Below are 23,813 nucleotides of genomic sequence, written 5' to 3' on the forward strand. Positions count from 1 at the left end.
TTTCATTTGCAGATAGTTTTTCTGAAAAATTAAATGAGATAAACACTATTGACTAGTTGTCTTGTATGGTCTTTGAGGGTTTGGGCATAACTGTTCAGTATAAACCAAGCATTGGAGGACTTTTTTATGCCCAAGTTGGAGGAAAAGGCCAAATTCTGGGATATAAACTCAAATATCCCCCTAATAAAGTATATATCCTTTGATTTAACAAGTAGGTTGTGTCTTGCCTGACTTTTCAGCAAAATGAAAAAGATTTTTGTTTGTTTGTTTTAATGCAGTTGTTATACTTGCCTAGCTTGTATGCCAGATTTCTTTTGTTTTCCAAGGCAGTTGGCTTCTGTGTTGGAGCTTCCCTAATAGCATGAGATATGGAACTAGTATCAGAATTTTTTTATGCTGTATTTTTAATTACATACGTGTGTATGTACACCTATGCTTGTTCACAGTAGTAATGTGTGAAATCAGTTGATAATACCATCTATTGCAAATTACTGCTACTTGGTCCGTAAAAGTAATTATGAAAATACAACTCTTTACATTATGATGCAGCATTTCCTTGCTGCTTGTTGCCACGTTTTTTTATTCTCCTGAGTTTGCAAGCAGGCTGGTGTGCCCATTTTAGCAAAGTTGTGGACTTCATTGTCTGAAGAATGGAATATATTAGGAAGATACAGATTCACTTTTCCTGGCTATCTCTTATCAGGTGAATAGTGATTACTCTCACTTCTATGGGAAAGGCTGCCTGTTGAGCCTCTGCTTTCATTCATGCACTCAGCACAGTAGAGATGAAATTGCTGGGGAAGATAACTGAAAGCCTCTTGTTACCTTTCTATTGGAAAAATGCCAGATGGTGTGATGTGCTAGTTAGGGCAATATGCAATAGTCACCTGGATACTCTGCATCTGCTCTGTTATTGAATTTATTTTGCCCTTCCTTTCCCCCATTTTTTCCCTCTCTCTTCTGAATTAAAATTTTTAGAAATGCACTTGCTTGCTCTTTAGTCCAACCTCTTATATATATGTGTATATATATATATTATTTTTGCTTTTGTGGTGCACACTGTGTTGTCTCTCTTTGTCCCAAGACAAAATTCTGATAAGAACCTGTGTGGGAGTAGGCATTTTTAGCTTGCCCTTGGGTTTAAGTGTCATTTCTGCCTAGTTCATGCAATATTCTGATCCCTGAGATCATTTTAAGGCTTTTGTGTTCAAACAAACTTGGAGAAAAAAAAAAAAAAAAAAAAAGCGTTTCCATGCCTGTGTTTTCCAGCCAAAGCCCTAGATCCAGCCTGGCATGCGAAGGAAGGGCTGGCTGTTTGCATAAAGCTCTGCCAAGTCTCCCCCAAAAGACTCATTGACCTCGGCTTGCCTTTGAGTGGGTTCTGCTACAGGAGGCTTACACGTCTCTAATTCTAACTTGAAAGAGTGTCGAAAGCTGGATGCTGTGATGCCTGTAGCCATTCATTAGATATATTTACCTAAGTCTGCTGAATTTGCCTTCCAGCTGGAAGCCTTGTCCTCAGACTGGTCAGATGAATTTATTCATGGAATAGTCATAGCAAACTTTGCTTTATTAAGTTATTGTAGTGGAGGGATCCAACTTTACTGGTTGTATTGCCTGACAAGTGATAGGCTGTGAGCAGAGTTAGCTGAAATGTTGGTGTTTTTCATCAAATAATTATTAGTTGCTAACACGTATTCAGTCACTTTTGCTTAAGTACTTTGCACAAAGTAGAAACTTCCTTTGCTATGAGGGCAGGACTAAGTAACCACTGGTTGGGTTTATTGCTGTCAGTGATGCAGGATGGAAAATGTGATGCAGTCCCATTTTCACCAGAACAAATTGTAATGTTATAACTGACTAGACAAGAGGATGTATCATTGTGTGTAGGAATAATTAATAACTAAATTGATAGCAAAACAACATGGAAGGAGACTGCCAAATATTGGACACTTTTTAGAAATATTTGAAAATGTATTTTTGTAGTTTCTTTTGGTTCATTTCTTTAAGGCCTTCGTCTGGTCATTGAGAAGGCATGTTAGATTATGTTGTGCTGAAATATATGGCATAAAATCTTTTTGGCTAAATTGTTCATTCCTGATACATTGCCAAGTAGTGACAGTCTTTTCATTGGCTCCCTTGTTCTAATGGGTTTTAGTCAAATGTAAAATATCTTGGAAAAACCTTTTAATGTCAATGTCTTTCCCACTGTTAAGTGGAAAGGGAACACTGGGTGACCAGAGGCTATTGTTAATGTGCTGAGTTGCTCATGCTACCCACAAGAAAGGGAATTTAAGACATTCTGACTCAGCCCTCTTGGTTTTTCCGGACATATGCTGTGAGCAACGATGCTTCCGAGCTCCTTTACCATGGATATGTACTGCACTGTATATTTTCAGGACAATGAAAAGATTTATTTAGCATATGGCTGACCTGGATTGTCATCACTGGCTCAATTGACCTTTATTGCCATGGGACAGTGGTAAGATGAGGAGATGCTATAAATAGCCATAAATAGCTGTTGCACTGTGGGAGTGGTATCACAAAAATGTACTTTACACAAACAGACCGTCACTTCATTTTGTGAGGGATGAGTGCATTGGCCATATGAAAGGAGATCTCTCTTTGAGATTTGGTTTTTGGTTTTGCTTATTTTTAAGTCCTGTTCTAAATCATTGCTGGATCTGTAAGATTGTTTTGGCTGCTGCCATCAGCTGCTAAAATATAAAACACAATAGTGTTATGAAGCTTTATGAAACCTATCATCCAGGAGCAGCTGAACTTTGTATCAGCAGTGTGTTGTTCTCCTACCTAATGTCTTGCTATTCAAGACTGATTTTGCAGGGTTGAGTGCAGCTGGGGAAGCAGCTTGGTGGAAATGCTCACAGTCCTTGTGAGCTCCAGGAGTGCTTCTGGTCAACATCTGTGACCTTTGAAGGATGCCGTATTTATGTCTTAAGAAGGACTTTGGAATAAAAAGATAGAATTGAAATATAAGTGGAAAGCAGCTGTAATACCTTGAGGGCATGCTGATACGATCAGGAAGGGTAGTGCATAACTCTCTTTCCTAAGTGGTGTCCCAGTGTCATGTTTACATATTCTGATGCTGAATGGAAGGCTTTCCTCAGCCTACAAAGTAAAGCTGCCAGATGTTGCATTTTTGGCATAAACTCATATTTCATTCCTCCAATAAAAGCTATTTGGAATTATGCATAAATTGATTCAGCAGGTTCTGCTGGTATGTAAAGAATAAGTGTAATGAATGGGGACTCCGCTGAAACTGGCAAACAGAACCATATGCAGCCCACTGGATTGATGTTTCAGCTTAGTGCCAGATGAGTAACTGATCTTCATTAAACAGTAATTTTCAGTGATCAGATTACTTTATGCTTTTCCTAAACTGCTTTAGCAGAAGATGGCATTCAAGCACCATTTCACCCAAACTGAAATTAGACGCTGTGCTTCCTCTTCTGATTTCTGGAGAAGGGTGGGGTGGATAATAATATTGGATGATTATATGTGATATATGCACCATTTATTTGTTTATTTATTTATTTATTTATCTTTTCAATTTGCAGGAAAGCTATCTCCAGGTCAGGCCTCCAGCACTTGGCTCCTGTGCATTCCCTCAACATTGCAGTCTCCAATGGACCTGTGAAGGAACCAAGGGCAGCATTAGAGTGGACTGTAGGTGTTTGTTTCTATGGCAATGTATTTGAGCTGTATCTCTGGCTAGTGTTCCCTCCAACCCTAAAACAACATTACATGTTGCATCACTATCAGAATTAGTGCTGGTTATTAGGAACTTCTATTATGAAACAAAGCACATGGCAGAGACCTGAAAACTTGTGGTGACTTGAGCAACACAGGACAGAACTGTTAAGACTTTCCACCTTGGGAACTGTCTGGCTACATTTGCTCACTGCTGTCTTGACAAGGTCTGACATCCAAAGGTGAACTGATTTTAGCACAGCAGGATTTTGTATTTTTGCTTTGTGGGCCAAAATTTAAGACTCAGAATACATGTTGGGTTTGCTGAGTCTGTAGGAGCAGTAGTAGAAATCTTTGTTCATAATGCTTTGCAAGCATTGCAAAATGTTGTTTGGGTCCAAGCTGGGCTATAGACACAGAGAGAGTGTGTTTCTATCTCCTCAGTCTTGCTTCTCCTGCTTCTGTTTCTGGACCAGTTCAGAAGGGGCTGGTTTAGCACTGTCTGCACCTTCTCATGTGGTTATATGCTGGTGTGTGTTGAGAAGCTGAGCCTTAACCCAGGAGGTCTAAATTAAACACCTTTCAAATTTGTAATTTAAAAAACAAAACAAAACAAACAAACAAACAAAAACAAAAACAAACAAAAAAAAAACAACCTTCTTAAAAGTGTCACTGTCTGCTACTCATTTTTGCCAGGTGATTCTTCTTGTAATCGCAATACTTACATTTTGCATTTTAATTCCTGGCATGTGAATCAGATGTTGATCAGTTCAACTTCTCACCTCTTCCAGTGTCTCACATCAGCACTGCTGCTTTACTTCACACTTTGTTGACTGGAGAAGTGAGGCATGTGGGGAAGGGCACGGGATATGAGTGGAAGATACCTGAGGATGGGAGGAACCTGCACTGACCAGCTGTAGTAACCAGTGAATGTGGGGGAGAAATGGACTTCTGCAAATCAGAGGTGCAGCACAAGAAAAAGAGATAATAGGGAGGTGGTTTGGAGGTGTGAAGAAGCTAAAATGGATGGAAGTTTATAATTAGTAGTGAATGTCAATTAAGAAAAATATATATTAAATTTTTAATTCTGATGTTTATTTCCTGAGGTGTATTTAGTAAAGTGAATGGCTGTTTGCATTAAGGTATATTGGGGCCAGACAGGAAGTCTTTGTATCTAGTCACTGGAAGTTATCATTAATCAGTGCATATTGTATCTCCATTTATATCATCCTGCTCTTTCTTTTGATATTTCCAACATGATTCTTCAAGGACCCGTGATGGGAGATCTTTCTGAAGTCCAAGTGGCATGAACATAACTTGTCGCTTGACCTTACAGAAGAAAATGCAGTAGGAATCTGTCCTTGTCTTCACAGTAATGATGAAAAAATTCTTGGCTATATTCTCCATTTTCGATTATTCTTTGTAGATGATTTGCCATTATCAGATGGCCTTGTGAATGGGACAGTGATTCAGGGAGTGGGATTTCTGTTCCCTGCTCTGCAACTGACCTTGTGAGTGACCTTGTGAGTTTTGCCTCTTGGAACATCAGCTGATCTAGCTGTGGAATGGGGGTGATGATTCTGATGTCTTAAAAGACCCTTTACATAAAAGACCCTTTACATAAGAAACAATATTGCATTGCTGTAATTACTATCTGTCATCCCTGAGGCTTATTTTCTCTCACATACTTACAGATACCCAGTTTCATCATATTTTCTACACCTAATTCAAGTTAACTTGCAGCTTGTTTTTAAAATTTAATGCTATTTATTCACAGCAGTCATACAGAATATATTCTCAAGGGTAGGTGATATTATAGCCAGAGGACAATGCAGAAGATGCCTTACCAAAAGGAACCACCTTAACTGCTTGTCCCTGTGGTATGTTTATTATGTCCAACCCCTTCTCTATCTCTCCACGATTTTAGGCAACCATCCTACAAAATAATAATAATAAATTTAGCAATAATAAATAAATAATAATCTAAGCAATTGTAGCCCAGATCCTCAAATAAGTATGGATTGAGGCATCTCATACAGTGCCTGCATACCATTGAGAATCCTGGTCATTGTTTATTTTTCATACTTCCTTTTTTTCCCAAGGAAAATAACCATATTTTTTTGTGTGAATTCATCTTGTAATTTCCTTCTAAATGCTGTCTTCTAGCTTTTACTTTCTTTTTGGTGTCTACAAAAAAATCTTGACAGTCACTAGGATATTAATGAAACTGGCCAAAGCTGTGTTGTTATTTTCTTATATTTGTCCATCATGTATTTGTTAATTGGTTAAAGTCTCATCTTCTTTTTAGTAGGTATTTATTGGACCATGATCACACAGCCTCAGGACCCATAGCTATTATGTCCCTTAAGGGTTTTTTGAAAGCATGCAGCTTCCATTCTTGGAGTCAATGAGAAAACTTTAGACTGGTCTGTACTTTATGTACTGTGAATGCACAACACAGTTATGTAGGTGCAAACTGAATATTCTTCAGAGGAGAAATATTGTAACCTCAAACCATAAATTATCATGTTAAAGAGAACAAACTTATAGGTCTTAACAAGAATAAAAACACTATGCAGATGAGTAGAAGTTAAAACCTATAACATTTAATAATATGAGTTACCAGTTTTGGAGGTTTTACATATACCTGCTCCTGTAAAACTAATTGGTTGAGAAGGTCTATTTAGTTTTATAGGATGCTTTAACATCCAAAGAAAAAATATTTTTTCTATTTTCTACCAAGCAATAGAAGATTGTAGGGCTATGACCTCACCAAGATCACAAAGACATGGTATAATAACACTTGCATCTTGAATGTCAAAATGTATACATGTGGACTTTTTAGGAAGGATGGGGCTAGGATGGTGAGGAGGGGAAGTTGTCCTTCACATGTGAGAGCAGCAAGAATGCTTGGAGCTCTGCTGTGGGATGGATGATGAAACTTATGAAGAGCTTATGTGTCAGGATTAGAGGGCTTACCAGCACAGGTGATGCTGTAGATGCCTGCTTCGGATGTCTTTAGGAAGAAGGAGGTGATGAGGTCTTCAGACAACTGGAAGAAGCCTCATGTTCACAAGCTCTGGTCCTCAAGTGGGATGTAAACCACCCTGATATTTGCTATAGGAAGAGCAGGGAACAAGCAGTCCAGGAGGTTTCTGGAATACATTGATAATTTCCTGACATAAGTGACTGAGGAACCGATGAGAGGACGTGCTCTGCTGGATCTCATTAGAAACAAGGAAGACCTTGCAAGAACTGTAAAGGTCACTGGCAATTTTGCTTTCAATGACTGTGAGATGGTGGAGTTCAGGATCCTGAGAAAAGAAAACATGTCCTGGACTTCAGGAGAGCAGACTTTGGCCTGTTCAAGGACCTGCTTGGAAGAATAATATGTAATGTGACTCTGAAGAGAAAAGGTGACAAAGAAAACTAGTTAATACTCAAAGATACCTCCTCCATGTTCAAGAATCATCCATCCCCACATGTGGTACATCAACCAAAAGCAGCAGAAAGCCTGCATGGATGTGCAAAGAGCTCTAGAAAAAAACTAAGACAGAAAAACAGATGTAAAAACTCAAACATAAAAAAGCACACTATGAGTTGGAAGCAGAGTCAGGCCAGCCAGGAGGAATGTAGTCACAAGCACTGCCCAATTGCACAGGGGTGGATTAAGGAAAGCTAGAATATATTTGGAGTTGAATCTGGTAGGAACAAGAAGGGCAATAATAATGGCTTCTGTAGACATATCAATAACAGTAAGAACAAAGTAACATGCAAAGAGGACAGAGCCATGTTATTTTCAGTGGTGTCAAGTGACAGGACAAGAGGCAATGGGCACAAACTGGAGAACTGGTTCAGGATGCACGTTACTATGCAGCTGACAGAGCACTGGCACGGGTTGCCCAGGGAGGTTGTAGAGTCTCCCACCTTGGAGATACTCAGAAGCTGCCTGGACATGGTTCTGGGCAACCTTCTCTAAGTGTCCCTGCTTGAGTAGGAGGTTGAACCAGTTTATCTCCAGAGGTCCCTTCCAACCATAACCATTCTGTGATTCTGAATGCTGCGGAAAATTTTGGGCCACTGCTGAATGGTTGTGGTGACAAAAGACATGTAAAAAACATACGTCTTCAATGCCTTTTTTCTGCTTCCAGTTTTACTGTTAAGACCTGTCTTCAGGAATCCCAGCCCCCTGAGACTAGCGGCTGAAACAAGGAACTTGATGGAATGCATGCAGGGAGCTGTCTGATACCATTGCAAGTCCACTCTACTGTCTTTGAAAAGTTGTGGTGATTAGAGGATGTTCCTGAGGACTGCAACAAAGCAAGTGTTATTCCTGTCTTCAAGAAGGTGGAGGATCCAGAGAGCTACAGCGATCAGCCTTACACTGATTCCTGGGAAGGTGATGGAGCAAATCCTCCTGGAAGCCACTTCCAAAAATATTAAGAACCAGAAAGTGATTGGGAGTAAGCAGCAGGGATTTATGGAGGGTAGATTATGCCCGTCCAACCTGACAGCCTTCTATAATGAATTGACTGTCATGGTAGATGAGAGGAGAGTAATGGCTGTTACACTGGGTTTTGCAAAGCTTTCAACACTGTCTCCCATAACATTGTTGTAGTAGAACCGATGGAGTTATGGGCTAGATAAACACAGTGAGCTGGCCTGAGATAAAATTGTAATCAGTGAATGTGACTTCACAATGAATCTATTGCATTGTATTCTGGATCTTTTTGATATTAATCAGTAGTGTTGACCACTTATTTTCATGGACAGTGAGCATTTGTGTAAGAGCCTAATGATATATGACACTTAAGATAATTAACACACATTAATATATTAATATGTCTTCTACATATGATGAAGTATTTCCCTCACTAACATAGATAAATGTATTTCTTTTCCATGTGAATGATTTGGCTTCTGTATCATCATTTCCTAAAAGCTATACTCATTTTTACACCGAACGATATTTCCCTTTCATTACAGTTTCTGCAAGGCTAAGTTTTGTAATTGGGAACTGAAAATTCAATTGAAAATAGATGTACATCATCAGATGCTCACATGAGAAAGGAGGACCCTGGGGTATGGGTATTCCATTAGTCACATAAAAACATGACAAGGCACTGGGAACTTTAGTTCCACTTAAATAGTGATGAGTGCAAGCCCATGCATACTTAAAAAAACCTGCAGAAATGTTGTGTATGAATGACTTATGAAGCAATGTGTTCAGGATCAATAATCCTACATTGCTGTTTCTTTTTTCTTGGAAAAGAACTAATGCTCTTTCTAGAGAGATCAAAGAAGGAAAAGGGGGCTGTCATATTTCAAAATAGTGGCCATCTGTAGTTTCTCAGAGGTATAGAGGTTACAATGATATTACAGAAAGTGCCCTTTCTAAAATATTTTTCCCCATTGTTGCCAAAAAGACTGAAGTTGAGCTATTGTCAGCTAAAATAATGGTTCATGAAAGCATAGGGAATCATCATCTCAGTTGATAGCATCTGGACATTGCTCCTCCATGAAGACAAATACAGTTCTCCTTTTGCATAAAGATAATTTTTCAGATGATGGTAATGACAATCTCAAAATCTCAGCAGAGAATACAGGAGTGGGCAATGGATGCAGGGACATGGGAAAGCCTGGTGGGGTGGAAAACAAGAATGGCAGAAAACAGCTGGAGAATGTGGTGAACCTAAACCTAAAAGCTGAAGCTCCCTAAAGTAATTAAGTAATTCAGAATTTTGGATATTCATATCTTCAAGGCTGCTTTTTTATCTTTTTTTTTTTTTTTTTTTGAAATAATGATACAGTATCATATCTCTGATGTTTTGGGTTTTGCTTTGTTTTATATCTATGCATTACACTTGTAATAATTAAAGAGAAAGTGACTTCTACAAAAAAAAATATTCTCAAAATGTGTGAAGATGGAGTTAAAATTGAGAGTATAAGTCAACAACAACAAAAAATGTTTGGGATATTTTGGTTTCCAACATGAGCATTACCAACTCTGAAATTTCAAGGTTTAGAGTAAAACATAAGCCAAGCATAAGAAACAGACAGTTGGGAAAAAGACATTGAAACAAATTTGTTTCTGCTTGATAGTGCCCTTGTCAAGAAAAGGGCTAAATCTGATCATTTTTGCTTGCAAATATGTTTAATTACATTAGTATTGATGAACACTAATTATATATTAATCATAACTTTATCATCCAAATGTGTATGTGTAAGAAGATTAATCTCTGTCACTGTAGTGTTAACAAAGGAAAAAAAAAACACCTTAATAATGTATCTTAGAAATCTATCTTACAGATTTTTATTTTTATTTTTATTTTTTCAAATGCCAGCCATGGCAGGAGTGGACTAGAGTTCCACTCCTGTTACAAGGGCTTTTACAGGTCCTTTAAACTAAAACTTTGGGAGGACTGGCTAATCTGTTCGGCTGAATGTCCATGTATCCTTAACAGCAAATTCCTCAGGTTTGTTTGCATTGCCTTTGAAACCATAACGACGGCAGCTTGAAGAGCAGTAAAGTATGGAGATACTGGAGGGCTTTAGAAAAAAACCTGTAACACCTGCTCTGTCATTTAACCATGCTGGGTCACTTAAATGAAGAAACCAAGTTGACGTAGTGAAATGTGCAAAGCAAGTTATGATCAGATGAATGCAATTACATTGTTCCCAAACTCCTAGTCCATGAATTCCTGTTTCTCTTTCATATGTAAAGAATGTTTGTCATACTGAAACTATTTGAGTTTGCTATAAGGTGGTAGCAGATCAAGAACAATCAAATGGGAGGTCTCCATCTGGGAGAGCATATTGAGTCTGCATGGCCCCTGTGGGGCAGGCTGCATCTGCCAGGAAAGCACTGCTGCCTCTGCCTCAGTGAGCGGGGGCTCTTTCTCATCACAGGGCATTGCACATACTTGCAACAGTTGGAAAGCCAGGTGAGGAATCAGAGTTCCCAGTCCTCCTTTTAACAGGCCATGCTCATTCTTGTTTTATCCAAGATGATGGACAGTGTCCCTTTTCTAAAGAGCAAGTCAAAGCAAAGCACATCAGCCTAAAAGCATGATTTGACATATCAGCTAACCTGTTCTAATGCTGGGTTGGTACCAAAAGCGTCAGTCCTACTTAACCCACCACTCCCTGTGTCAGATCCAGCAGTTGTGGGGTCACAGGGTGAGTCATTTTGTCTATCTGTTTTGGTAGATTTTTTATTTTTTTCCCAGCAGTAGAACTGATTCATGTATAGCTTCACAGCCACCAGATCTAACACGAGGGAAAAGGCAAGAGCATGAGAGTAGGGTCTGTACGGTCAGGGACAGAAAGAGGATGGCTGCCTCTTTAGCAGCCATTTACGCCTAAACCCAACATAAAAACATCAAGTGCGAAATGAACTAAACTGGCAAATTATTTATGAAAAGGTTGCTGAACTCAAATCTTCTGCAGAAAAATCTCTGTCAAGTGATGATGTAGACTTTACTGTGCTTTAGTTTTGTGTTACGCAGAAGCTCATTCTAGAGGTGGCCCCAGTGATCTCTGTCAGCTTATGCATTGGCAGGTGGATACCCTTTTGTCCAGTAAGTTGTGGAATACTGCCTGCAAATTTGAGTGGTAATACCAATTTGTTGAAGTCAAAATGCATAGTATAAATGTATTGATTTTTTTCAGATCTTCCTATTGTAAGTGAATGAAAAATTGGGCTTGGAAAAGGTCAAAGCATTTTCCTTTGACTATATAATTTTGATTTTCATAAGCAGTAACAAAACATGCCATCTGTGGTACGACAGTGCCCTGTAAAATTCAAAATGGTGAAGTCCAAATAATCCCTTTTGATCTTATTGAGACAAAGTAATTGACAGTCAAATCTCTTTGGGGGAGGGTTTTGCTCTTTGGGAAAGCTTTTTTTTTTTTTTTTTCCTTTTTTTCTCTGATTCAGGATGAAAAAATTTTTGAAATGTCAGTTTGCTAGAATTGAAATTGTGAATTTTCTTGCACAACGTTGTGAAATTGTTTGTGGCAGTGGATATCTGGAGGCACAGATCAGGTTATTTACACTCTTATTATCTAGTCTTGTCTGAACTCTCTCATTGCATGAACTAGAAAGGTCATCCCTGTAGACTACTTACTTTATTTACACTGTGATGGAAAATCAGACATGAATCTATGATAGAGCCTGGGAACAATGGAGAACAAACTCAATCAGTCTAAACTAGGTTATGGAAATAGGCCACTTTATCTTTAGAAATCCTGGATGGCAAGTTATGTGCATGTCGTCTGTATGAAGGAATATTTAATCTATTTTTTAATGGAATTTTTATTCCTGATTAAAAGTTATGTCCCAGGAGCTTTGAGCTTTCTTACTTAGCTTCCCAAGTTGATCCTTCCTAACCATCTTTTATAATCTGTAAAATTGAACTCTGGGTTATAATGTGAGCCTGCATTCCCTGCTACTTCAGCAGGGAAACTGCTCAGGTCAAACACTCTGAGCTCATATCCTCATGCTTTGGTCCTCGTTCTATCTGTCTCCTCATAAACTAGACAGGAATTTAATATTTTGGTCAATACTGTGGGCATAGTAATTTTATTAGCATGATGTGACTAGGCTTCCATGAAGTGCTGTAAAACTGATACAGTTCTTGCTGGGGAAAACTGCTTTAATATAAGCATAAACTTGAAGGGAAAGAATTTCTAGTCTCAATATATTTTTATCTTCTGAGTAAGGTTTGAAAACTTTAAGTGAGTTCAAGTCCTTGGAAGCTATTTTGAATTATGAAGCCTCAGCTCTAAGCTATTGTGTACTGAACAGTACAGTTCAGGAAAATCTCTGTCCCAAAGAGCCTGTGATTCAGGCAGGTGATAGGATAAGAAGGAATGAAGGTACAGAACAGTGTGCAGCCAACTGAAGTTTAGTTAGTGCAATGGCAGTAGACTGGAATCCACATCTTGTTTTTGTCCAGCTCCTAGTGCTGAGAGGTAATACTGAGTATGATGTTAATGGGTAAATTTCTGATGAAGTTAGGCGGCCTGATAACAGGTAGGTCTCTCACCAGAAAAAAACTGTATTGTTCTTTTCCTTTTGTTTTATTGGAAGTGAGCATCATAGTTGTGGTAGGCACCATGTGCAGATTTGCCTAAATCTTGGCTTTTGTGGATGCACATGTACTCCAGAACACAAAGGATTTTGCCACTTCTGCTTCTCTGTTTTACTTAAGAAATCCACATGGCAAGAGAAACTTTATCATTTAGTCACTTTGAAACTGTCAGTGGAATTTAAAATAAATTATTTTAGCCAAAATGGCTATTTCAGAGCATCCTGCTGTCGGACGCCATCTGTTTGGTAAGCGTCATCGTTTGTGACTTCTGCAGTGTGGGAACCAAATGTCAGAGACTGTCAAAGCGTTTTCCATCATGCTCTAATTCTGGCTGAGCAGAAATCCTGTTTATTCACTTTGCTCAAATAGTGTACAGTAAACTTCTTAGTCTTTTTAGTTGAGCCAGAATTATAGCAGAATGAAAACCATAGTCTTTCTACAACTAAATTTCCTCAGACCAAGAATTTTTAAAGAAGTAAGGGGCAGATTTGGTTAAATGAGGAGACTGCTGAAGAAAATAGGATTGCCTTGTTAATCACTCATAACTATCAGTGTGCTAGGTAGATTTCTGAGAGTATTGCTCAGCTGAATGCATCATACTTTCAGATAGAAATTTAAAGTCTGGTCTCTTCTGGATAGTTCATATTTTGTGGATGTTTTCATAAGCATGTGCTGATCCATCTATTTTAAAGATTTTATTTTTCCTTGTCTAAACTATCGTGTCATCCTAAAGCAATATGTCATTTTTGCATTTCTAGAGCCAGTTCTTGGATTTTGGAGCTTTTGTAAATGAAAGCTCACTAGTCATCATTTAGCTTCATTTCTCTTGCTTTCTATTTCTTTAGAATTCGGTATACATCCTATAAGCTCATAAGCATCAATTGATGAAATTTAGTCTCAGTTAAACTAGGCACAGTGGGAAGAAAATGGGTGAAGTCTTTCTGTGCTGTTCAGTGAAATAGTTTGGTTCTCATTGGTGACAAATCATTCCTTGCATCATCACTTTGAAGAGGGGTGTTCAGCTAGCTTAATATTTTCATGTCTTAGTGTTGTAGAAAATCAAAACAACACATGGTGTGTTTACTTATTTATTATTTATTTTATTTATGGTGAAAATAGGATATAACATTTTTTCCTTCTCTGTCCTCATGGCTGAATTTCATTAACCAGTTTGACAATTATCTTTTTTTTTTTTTTTTTTTTTAATAGGAAAATGCTGTGAATGGAGAGCATCTGTGGCTGGAGACAAATGTTTCTGGGGACCTCTGCTACCTGGGGGAGGAAAGCTGCCAAGTCAAATTCTCAGTGAGTTATTTTCAGATTTTCTTCTCTGCTTCTGATGTAATGATGTAATGAGCCTGACTTTGAATTGGTGCACTGCTCGGAAGCTTGGTAGTTGAATTGTTTGCTTTTGTTGTTGATGCCTATGTTCTGAAAGAAAGAATGCAAAAAAGACAAAAGACTGCTGATTAAATACTTCGTTGCATGGAAAACAAAAAGCCCCAAACAATTTTGAATGACCCAGATTATTTACGCAATGAGAGTGAATTTAATGAGTAGTTTTGATTAATATGGCAAGAAAAAAAAAACTAAGATACTGAGATATTTCAGAAATGTTAAGATGAATGAGCCTATTTCATTTATATATACACACGTTATCATTTGCTGGGATGTCTGAGCAGGATTCTGATCACATTTTTGTGATTTTCTCACTGCAAGTATTTGAACTGAATTTTCTGAACTCAGTGCACTCACCAGCAATGAATTGAATATTCAAAGTTGGACTTCTATTGAGGCTTTTCTGCTGTATATTAAAAATTTTCATTGGCTCTAACTCATGTTCCTCTATTCTTTGACTATGGAGTCGCTGTTATACTTTCTGCTTTCTTCGGTAACTCTTCATTTTCCTAATATTTAAGTTAAATTGCTTCAGCAGAAGAGATGAAAAGAAATGAAAAAAAATATACTTCCTTTGGTAAGGTGAGAAATTTTATTAGAGAATGGCGATCCTGTGTTCAAACCCTTGCTTTGAATCAATGCACAAGTGAGTTTCCTGGCTCTTGGACTGCAAAATGTAATGGGAGTCCTTCTCTGTGATGTCTGTGAATAGTGCCTCTGCTTTTCTGCGATGCTGTCTTTTTGCTTTGTTTAAGCCCCTGCTGCCTGCCTCCAAAAAAACGCAACAACTCAGATCACTTGATTCAAACTGAGGTATTTTGATTTACCAGTTACCTCCAGTGTTAGTAGCACATTGTTTGATCCAAACCAGCAGTGATTTATGTATCTCCAATTTCTATGATTCTAATTTAATATCCATCTGCCATAACTTCTCAAGCAAATTAATTACTTCATGGTGTAAAACGTGAAGGCTAAACCTGGGAAGTGTGTGCTTGTTTACAGAGACTGCTGAAGTCGCAGATATTAGGATACATACTGTGGGGTAATATTCAAGTGAAGCATCATGTGTTTGCCTTGCAGTTACACTGGTCCTGAGGCAATGGGTTTGGGCAAAGGCAGGAGACAGGATTTTTGTCTGCCAATATGACTGTTCTTATATTCTTAATAGAACAAGTAAACATCTCCTCATGATTTAGCTTATTGAGAGTAGCATGAAAATGTTATAATGTGTTGCATATGACTGCAAGGCTTAGCTTTTGACTTAGCTTTTTAGAAGAGCATCTCTACGGAAGGCGGAAACACTGCCTGTAATAGCTGGTGAATTACACCCACTGACTTGCACTTTTATTTGGTAATGTTGGAGCATGTTTTACATGGCAGCATTTAGGAAGTCACATTTAGGAAGAAGCAGAGTTTAAAGTTGCTCAGTTTTTAATTGCCTGGCCTTTGCTTGACCTGACTGAGATTATTTTCTATTTTAAGTACTATTGGCTCCCTTTGGGAAAAGTGGTATCTGTTTTTATAACATGTTACAGTGCAAAAGGCTTTTGTTAGTTTAGAGAGACGGAGGTGGAAATGCAGTTAATATTATTTGTGGATGGTTTAATCTGAACTGTCAAAAAGCTAATGCTTCTCCAGTTGCAATCATTTGAAGACATTGAATCTTTCATGTCTATCCTGATTTTTGTTTGTCTTAGCTCTTTTACATGTGGCCTATGTAAGACCAGAGGTTTTTAATGGAGAAATGGCCAAAAATATATCTAAGCTATAAATGAAAAGACTTTGTAGAAAATGTTAGCCTGTACAGAACATTAATTCATATTCTTTGGAATATGGAGCTGAAATTTTGTGATAAATCAAATAAGTCAGAAGTAGTATAAAAGATGAAGCCTGAATTTTTACTATTCTCTCAATATAAATGGCTTTAACTACTTATAGTGCCACCAGCAACATACTCAAATCAAGATATTCAAAAGTAGCTGCTTGTAAGGCATTATCTTTGATTTTTGCAGTTTTTTAATCATAGGGATTGATTCCTGTGTATTATTCCTCGGTCTCTTTGGTAAATACGGAGACTGGAAAGTTAACATGTCACAAAACACATGAAATATTGGAGAGTTATATAGTGCCGCGGTTCTTCTGGTGAAACATTAAAATGTACAAGAAAGCACACAGAATGAGGGTATTTTTACTTAATTATGAGACTCCATAAAAATTTTAATGATTATAATGTAAGGCAAAGATGTATTTTTCCCTGCTTCTTCTTGAGTTTATTTACAATATACTGAAAATTCTAATGAAATAATTTATTAGAAATTTAAATTAACTTGAAAAAAATGAATGTAAAAATCTTAAACCAGTCTCAATATACTGTGTGTTTATAACATTTCTGTCCCTCAAGTGCAGGTCTGTAAATTAAAGTTTGTATAAAATTAATTTCATCTAGTTTATTAAATTGAGTGTATGCAATGAAAAAAAAATAGAAAAAATTAACTCTCTCTCCTGGATGCATTCTCTTCTCTATGTTACGCTTTGGCCCATGGGAGTCAATGGAAATTATTTTAAAAGCCCTACTGAAATTAATAAAACTAACCAACATAATTAGGTTGAGAATTTTGTCCCTGTTGTAACATTTCATAAACATTTAAGAACATTCAGTGTGAAGGTTATCATTCTCAGATAAATGACTTTTTTTTTTTTTTTTTTTTTTTTTTTTCTGCAAGGCAGTGGTCAAGCCCATCAAAATCAATATCGTATGATAAAGATGTGATGATATACTCTTCCTAATTGGTCTGAGTCCTCTGACTTGCTTGTATGTTTTTTCTCTTCTTTTCACTGGCTCTGCCCATCATCTTTGTAGGCTGCTTCCTCTTAGAATGGTGATCTGTGCTGTAACCTCCTTATCTGCTGCCTAAAATGAGCCTTGTACGGTTAGTTCACAAGCTGGAGTACCACTGTCTTCTGTCTTTCATGAAGTCCGATTTTTAACTGGAAGAGCTTCAGAATCCTTTTTCAATATACAGGACAGCTGAGAACACCAAGATGAAAAAACGTGTATTCTATAAAGAGAAAAACATCTGTTTCACAGCTAACTTTTTTTTTTTCCTGTGGAGAATAGTGCACCTCCATCCACATACTTCTCCTTTTCCTCTTGCAGAAATCTGCTCTGCGGAGGAAGTGTGCTGCGTGCAAGATTGTGGTCCACAATGCTTGTATGGAGCAGTTAGAGAAGGTAAGACATTGCCATCTTCTGGAGCATGATGCAGGCAACATGCATTTATTTAATTCTCATACTGAGCTTTCAGTCTGGAAAACACCATATGCCAAATTAGGTTTTCAGAGCTGTTTTGACAATGTATTTGTTAAAAAGTTGACTTAAAATTTCAGCTTATCTTTTAAAATAGATTTTTTTTCAAACCCTGTGAACCGTTAGGGGAAAAAATGCTTTCACATTTTTATAATTAAAGATATTTTCCTTTTATTTCTAGATTGAAAATTGAAACTAGAAAACGCAGTATTCTGTCATGTGCAAAATTGGCCTTTCAAAATTCCCAGCTAAACCCAGAATAATTCATCTTATGACAGCTATATTTATTATGAGCAATGCAGCATAAGGTGCTACTATGAATATTTTCCACTGTATTTACTAGACTATGCTGTTTTCTCCTCAAAGCCTCAGAAGTAAAATTCTTGTTTCTGAGGTATGAAACATGAAACTTTTCTTTATAGTGCCATTATTTCTATGGACATCTTTTCTGTTTATCAGCTTCTTCAGGGAGCCCTCCTTCCCTCCAAGTGCTTATAGAATATTGATTATGGAGTTCAGGCTTCCCATCAGTGTTTCTTGTTCATTACACCTAACTGGGAATGTGAAAAAGGAATCCTCCCCCTCTGCTGTTTTTCATTCTTGGTGGGGTATGTGTGATGAAACAAGTGGGAATATACCCATGGATTTTATAGGAGCTTCATTTTCACTCCTAGATGTTTTGCAGTGTTGTTCACCATAAAAGAAGTTGATGCAAAACAAATTTATAGCAGCAACCCTTTGGAAAGGGTTTTTATTTTCCCAGTATTTGGGCTTGTGTTGACAAATGTCACAGTGATTGCCATAATACCAAGTTGGAGAGGTACCATTTCCACCCCCAATGCTTTTACCCACAGTGAAATTAGCATTATCACATGCTTTCAGCACAAAATGTTACCAGTGAATTTTTCATGACTTCCAATCATCAGGGATGCTGGCTCTCCATAGCCCAGTAAGGTGGTGGCTTTGCCAGCAGTAGCAAATGAGCACTTAGATAAAACCCATTCTGTTGAGCTTGTCTATGCTATTCTAGAAAACATAAAATTCACCTCTTGGCAGAAGGTTGTTAAGTTTGCATGCATCTTAAACTCTGTGGAGTTTAAAACTGGTATATAAGTCTTCTGTTTTTCTCTGCAAAGGTCTAAGTTGTTAGTAAAATAAATTTAAGAAATAGAGATCTTTCTAACCTACTAGAACTCAGAAATGGAATGATAGATTACAATTCCTCGTGAAGAGCAATGGAGGAAGACAAATGGCTATGGCTACAGTTTGTGTTATGGCTTTGTTTTCTTTTTCTTTTTCCTCCCTTGAGCTATAATTTTGAAGGCCATGATTATATGAGAATAAAAACTTATTTCTGTGGGAAGTAGGAGGTTGTGTTCAAAACTGGGGAACTCGATCCTTCTACTTCCATAACAAAAGCATGGTTGTGTAGTATCCTTAAGAGTTTTATTCTTCAAAGGGTAGTCATCTTAAGTTTGAATCCATTCAATTTAGTGAATTCATTTACTTTTCTCCTGGCTCTTTCCCTTCTTCAATATATATTGAAAATATGTATATGTATATATATATATATATATATTCCCCTGCTTACATTTCTGTTGATTTTCTTTTCTCAAAAGATCATAAAATCATAGAATGATTTGGGTTTGGGTTGGAAGGGACCTTTAAAGATCATCTAGTTCCAAAGCTCCACCATAGGCAGGGAAACCTCCCACTAGACCAGGTTGCTCAAAGCCTCATCCAGTCTGACTTTGGTCACTTCCAGGGATGACACATTCCAAACTTCTTTGGGCAACCTGCTCCAGTGCCTCCTCCCTGCCCCCCCCCCCCCCCCCATCCCTCAGCAAAGAATTTCTTTCTAAACTCTAATCTAAATCTACCGTATTATTTAAAAAATAATTATCCCTTGTCTTAGAATTACAGTCCCTAGTAAATTATTTAGGATTTTCTTATCAGATTCCCTTGTTAATTATTCTATACTTTTTCTTTTTGACTTCCTAAAAAGTTCTTCTCTCCACTGAAGTTCCTGCTGTCCTCTTTCTGCCTTTCCTCTCCCATCTGAAGGAGACAATACCACTGCATGAGGCAGTATTATAATCCCCAAGTGGCTTGTGATTGGGGATTGACTGGATAAAAGCAGCCTGATCTAAACAAAAGGTAGAAATTTAGGATAATGTACACTTTCCCCTCCCCCCCCCCCCCCCCGTAAATTAGGATGATTTTTGCACAGAACTTATTTATGAAGGCATAACACTGGGATGTGCAAAAAGGTCTTAAAGAGTTAGATTTCCAGATCCTATAAACTTCTGAGAACTTAACTACACTTTGGTTACAAATGACATTCTTCAGGAAAAAAACACAGATGAAATGGTTGCCTTCTTGGCAAGGGAGAGATGGTTTAAATAATGGAACTGAGAAGGCAGCCGTAGCTTTAATGAAGGTGAGGGCTTTGTAGAGATTTAGCAAGGAGTATTATTTTGGCATGTGAAGAGATTTTCTGACATCCAGGTAAGTTACTTTCTTCAACTAGTGAAATAAATATTTTAATAGGTAACAATTACTTTGGAAGTGTGGACTAGATCAACATATTGGAATAACCTCTCAGCTTATTTTCAGTTCTAACACCTTTATTTCAATGCCAGATTAATTTTCGCTGCAAACCAACTTTCCGAGAAGGGGGTTCCAGGTCTCCAAGAGAGGTAAGTAATGGACAAATGATGGTTGCTTTTCATTTGATTTGTGGGCTGATTCACCTGGTGTGGAGCTGCAGCAGTGCTTCTAGATTCTGAGGAGTCTTAGAGTATTGATTTCCTGTGGGACCTGTTCTTCACCCCAGAATAAATGTAAAATGAATTCTAGCTGAATCGCTACATTACTTATACTGACAGGAACCACTTTGTCTTTCTGCTGTCTCTTTTCCCATTCACTCAGCCATTCTCTACTTTTTTTTTTTTTTTTTTTTTTTTTGTAGCATTTCATTTTTCTTTCTGACCTTTTTAGGTCCCTTTTTAGGACCCTGAATTAGTATTTCGGCTTTTCTGTGCTTTCCTGAACTTCCACTGAACATTTCCTTCATCATTATTATTATTTTCTTTAAAGCAACTTGAGTGTTCAAAGGTTTTTGTTAGTCAAAATATCAAACATTCTAAAACCCCATGGTTTGCATCCAACTACCGTATGGATTCAGCTCCCTTTAAGGTACTGGGTATTTACTGTTCTTACATCTGTTTTTATAGCTATATTTATATATTTTTTACAGAGTTGGAAGTCAGTGGTTCCAAAAGAAAACAAAAGGAATAAAAAGCCCTAATCCCCAAACCCCTCAACAACAAAACCACCACCACCAACAACAAAAAAGGATAGTTGTTGAAACCTATTTACACGTTAGATTGTTGTGGTGGTTTTTGTTGTTGTTTTTGTTTGATTGTTTTAATTAAAGAGGGAAAAAACAAACAAACAAACACAACCCTAACTGCTATAGTTGTTTTGGCTGCTAGTCTGGTATGATGGAAGCCCTTTTTCCATGAGTAATCACAGTACAGAAGAAGACTTGGAAGTGACTTCTGTTGCTTGTTTCATTTTTGGTAGCTATGGGTGAGAAATATAATGCAACTTGTTTAAGAAAGAACCACTGTTCATCTTCATTTCCCCAAAAGCAGTGATGGGGAAACTCAGAGACTCTCCTCCTCTTTTTTTGGTAGGATCATGTCACAGCTTGCTCTTAGTAGAGGTAGCTTAGTTCCCTGCCATGTGAGTTCTGCTGTGCAGGCTGGCATAACAGCAGGGCACAAGTGAGGCTCCTTCTAACACCCTTGCCTGCACAGAAGGAGCACTGCAGTCCTGCACATCCTCCATTCTCTTGCCAACCTCTTGATGCCATCCAGGGTGTAAGGTCTCCAGACTACTTCGTTGACTTGCAATATTTTTGTCTTTTAAGAGTGTATTTCCAAGTAAAATATAACAAGGCCCTATGTTGTGGCTAAATACATTGGCCTTTTGGTCCTTCTGTGCTCTTTATTTAGGTACTGCTTATCTTCATGTAATGTGCTTTCTTCTTTTTATAGGAGGACAACAAAAAAGTAGTTCTGGATGCACTTTGACATGGATAAATAACCCTGTCTTGTTCTTTTTCTTCATGTAGTTTTGATTGTCTCTGAGGTTTTCAAGGGGGGACTACTGCATTTTACTCCAGAAATGATTGCCTTGGCTGAAGCACCCCTTCTTTGATGTCTGTAAATCAATTTCACATAGATGGTACCTTCTGAATGCAAGCTGCCATCACTTTCTGTAACATTTTCCTTGTCCTTCTCATGCAGAACTTTGTCCGACATCACTGGGTGCACAGGCGGAGACAGGAGGGGAAATGTAAGCAGTGTGGAAAGGTAAGACTGCCCACGCAGCACAAACACAACTCTAGGCACATATGCATTCAGGGTAGTCAGTAGCTACTTCCAGTCATGGAATTTTTTCTTTGCTAAATACTTAACCTCGCGTAAGCAGAAAATGACAAGACTGATGTGTTGAGTGGAAGCAGCCCTGATTCACACATGGTAAGAGAAAAGGCAGTTACACCTATGCAGGAATGAGCATATACTATGAACTGGACCATTGTGCTGCACTGGCTAATGAAAATGATGATGAGGAAGAAGTCAGTGGCTCCTCGAGTTTGTTTTTTTTTTTTTTTTTTTTTTTTTTTCTTGGTTATATCAACCCCGTGCCAATATTGCGCTCTTATAGTACTATTCTCTGCACCGAAATTGTGATTACATATTTTTTTCAGGCTTCTGGGAGAAAAAAAAAAAACAAAAGGCTGTTGCTTTCTGTCAGCAGACTAGGATTTGTGAGACTGCTTCACATTCACTATTGATGTGGCAAAACAAAAATTTGTTTCCAAAAAGCTATAAAAAGGAGTAAGAAGAGCCTTATCTCCTGAGGACATTTCTTCTGAAATTTTATGAACCCCTGAAATTTGGTGAGAGATATTTAAATAACACGGGGATTTGATTTCCTTTCTCTAGCACTGTATTTTATTTTTGTTTCCCTCTTACCATCAACTGGTAAGAAAGATTGTGTCTAATCTCCATGGCGTAGCACTTTAGTCAGAAGAAATCAGATTTGTATCTGAGTACTGGTGTAGATTATTAGCTGCAGCAAGGCACACTATACCAACATGGTACTCTTTTATAAAAAGTGACATGTGAACAGTGCAGTATGGGGTCTCACAATGTTTCAACCTAATAGTTCACATCAAATCTCACTGTGACCTGTAGTACATCACTTTATTTCATCAATTCCTTTATTTGAAAAGTTAGCTTTCAAATAATTACTATCTTACTTCAAACATGTATCTTTAGGAAGAATTAGTTCACATTTTTAATGAAAGTTGAGGGTGAAAAGTGTTTCATTGTTACTTACCAGTAATATGTTTTTATTGCTGTATCATTTTCTCTTATGACTCCCTAAAAGCCAAATAGTTTACTGAATAAATGAAAAGCAGTCCACTCAGAACCAGACAAGCTGCTCAGTCAGTCCATATGTTTAAAATTTATTACTGATGGGCTGAGGAATTAATGTACTGAATTTTATTTTTTTTTTTAGTAGAGATTTTGGGAGACGATTTCTCTCCTGCTTGTTACAGACCAGAACAAAACTAAAGATTTCATGACCATGAAAGGATGATTATTTTTAATACTTTGGGACAAGAAAGAGTAAGATTTGTAAGAAACAGTAAGAAGCACAAGACTAAGTGAATAAGAATAAAGTGCTTTGTCCAGTTTCAGCACTTGTCATACATACTGTCTCTCTGTTTGCTCTTGTGCAATGGAAATGCTTTTGTACTGAATAGAAGATTGGATCTGTCCAGGCAGAAGCAGCTGGATGGCTTGTCTTTGTGAAGCCATTTAGACATGATCTGTTACTAAACTCGAACATACTAAATCACTCCCATTATGAAGAACCTGCTCTTTGAGTTTCTCTGAATTTAAGACCTTAGATACCAGGGTAAGGATTAAAAAAAAAATAAAAATCTAGACAGAAGTGGCATAAGTTAAAAGTTTAGGGATTTGTCCTAAGTTAGTGGTGAGGTCTATCTGGCAAGTTGGTTTGAATACACACTGGGGACACCTGAAGAACTAGCTGAAATGTGTATTTCTGCATAGCAGGTAGATGGGGAGAACCTCCTCCCCATCAGTGCACTGATAGGGCTGTCCTCAGCTCCTGCTTATGGACAGACTGTAGCTCAGTCTTGCAGCTGACAAGAGCATTGTACCTCTGGAGGAGTTTTTGGTTGCTTATTTCTCCTT

The 23,813-nt window shown here is 37.7% G+C and overlaps 1 protein-coding gene across 7 annotated transcripts in view; it reads left to right on the top strand.

The window, feature by feature from the left end:
* The window catches only part of DGKI (diacylglycerol kinase iota), a 217,091-nt gene that overhangs the window by 72,958 nt on the left and 120,320 nt on the right, over nucleotides 1–23,813 (top strand). For all 7 annotated transcript variants that reach the window (XR_011809784.1, XM_038168188.2, XM_027445238.3 and 4 more), the window contains exons 2-6: nucleotides 3,579–3,687; nucleotides 14,016–14,111; nucleotides 17,362–17,436; nucleotides 20,154–20,210; nucleotides 21,828–21,893. Coding sequence is in view for 6 of the 7 variants with exons in the window: in XM_038168188.2 (XP_038024116.2) it covers nucleotides 3,579–3,687; nucleotides 14,016–14,111; nucleotides 17,362–17,436; nucleotides 20,154–20,210; nucleotides 21,828–21,893 (403 nt within the window). In the remaining variant the exon portion in view is untranslated. The remainder of the gene's footprint in view (nucleotides 1–3,578; nucleotides 3,688–14,015; nucleotides 14,112–17,361; nucleotides 17,437–20,153; nucleotides 20,211–21,827; nucleotides 21,894–23,813) is intronic.

Source organism: Anas platyrhynchos, chromosome 1 (genome assembly GCF_047663525.1).
Source record: "Anas platyrhynchos isolate ZD024472 breed Pekin duck chromosome 1, IASCAAS_PekinDuck_T2T, whole genome shotgun sequence".
NCBI classification, from domain to species: domain Eukaryota; kingdom Metazoa; phylum Chordata; class Aves; order Anseriformes; family Anatidae; genus Anas; species Anas platyrhynchos.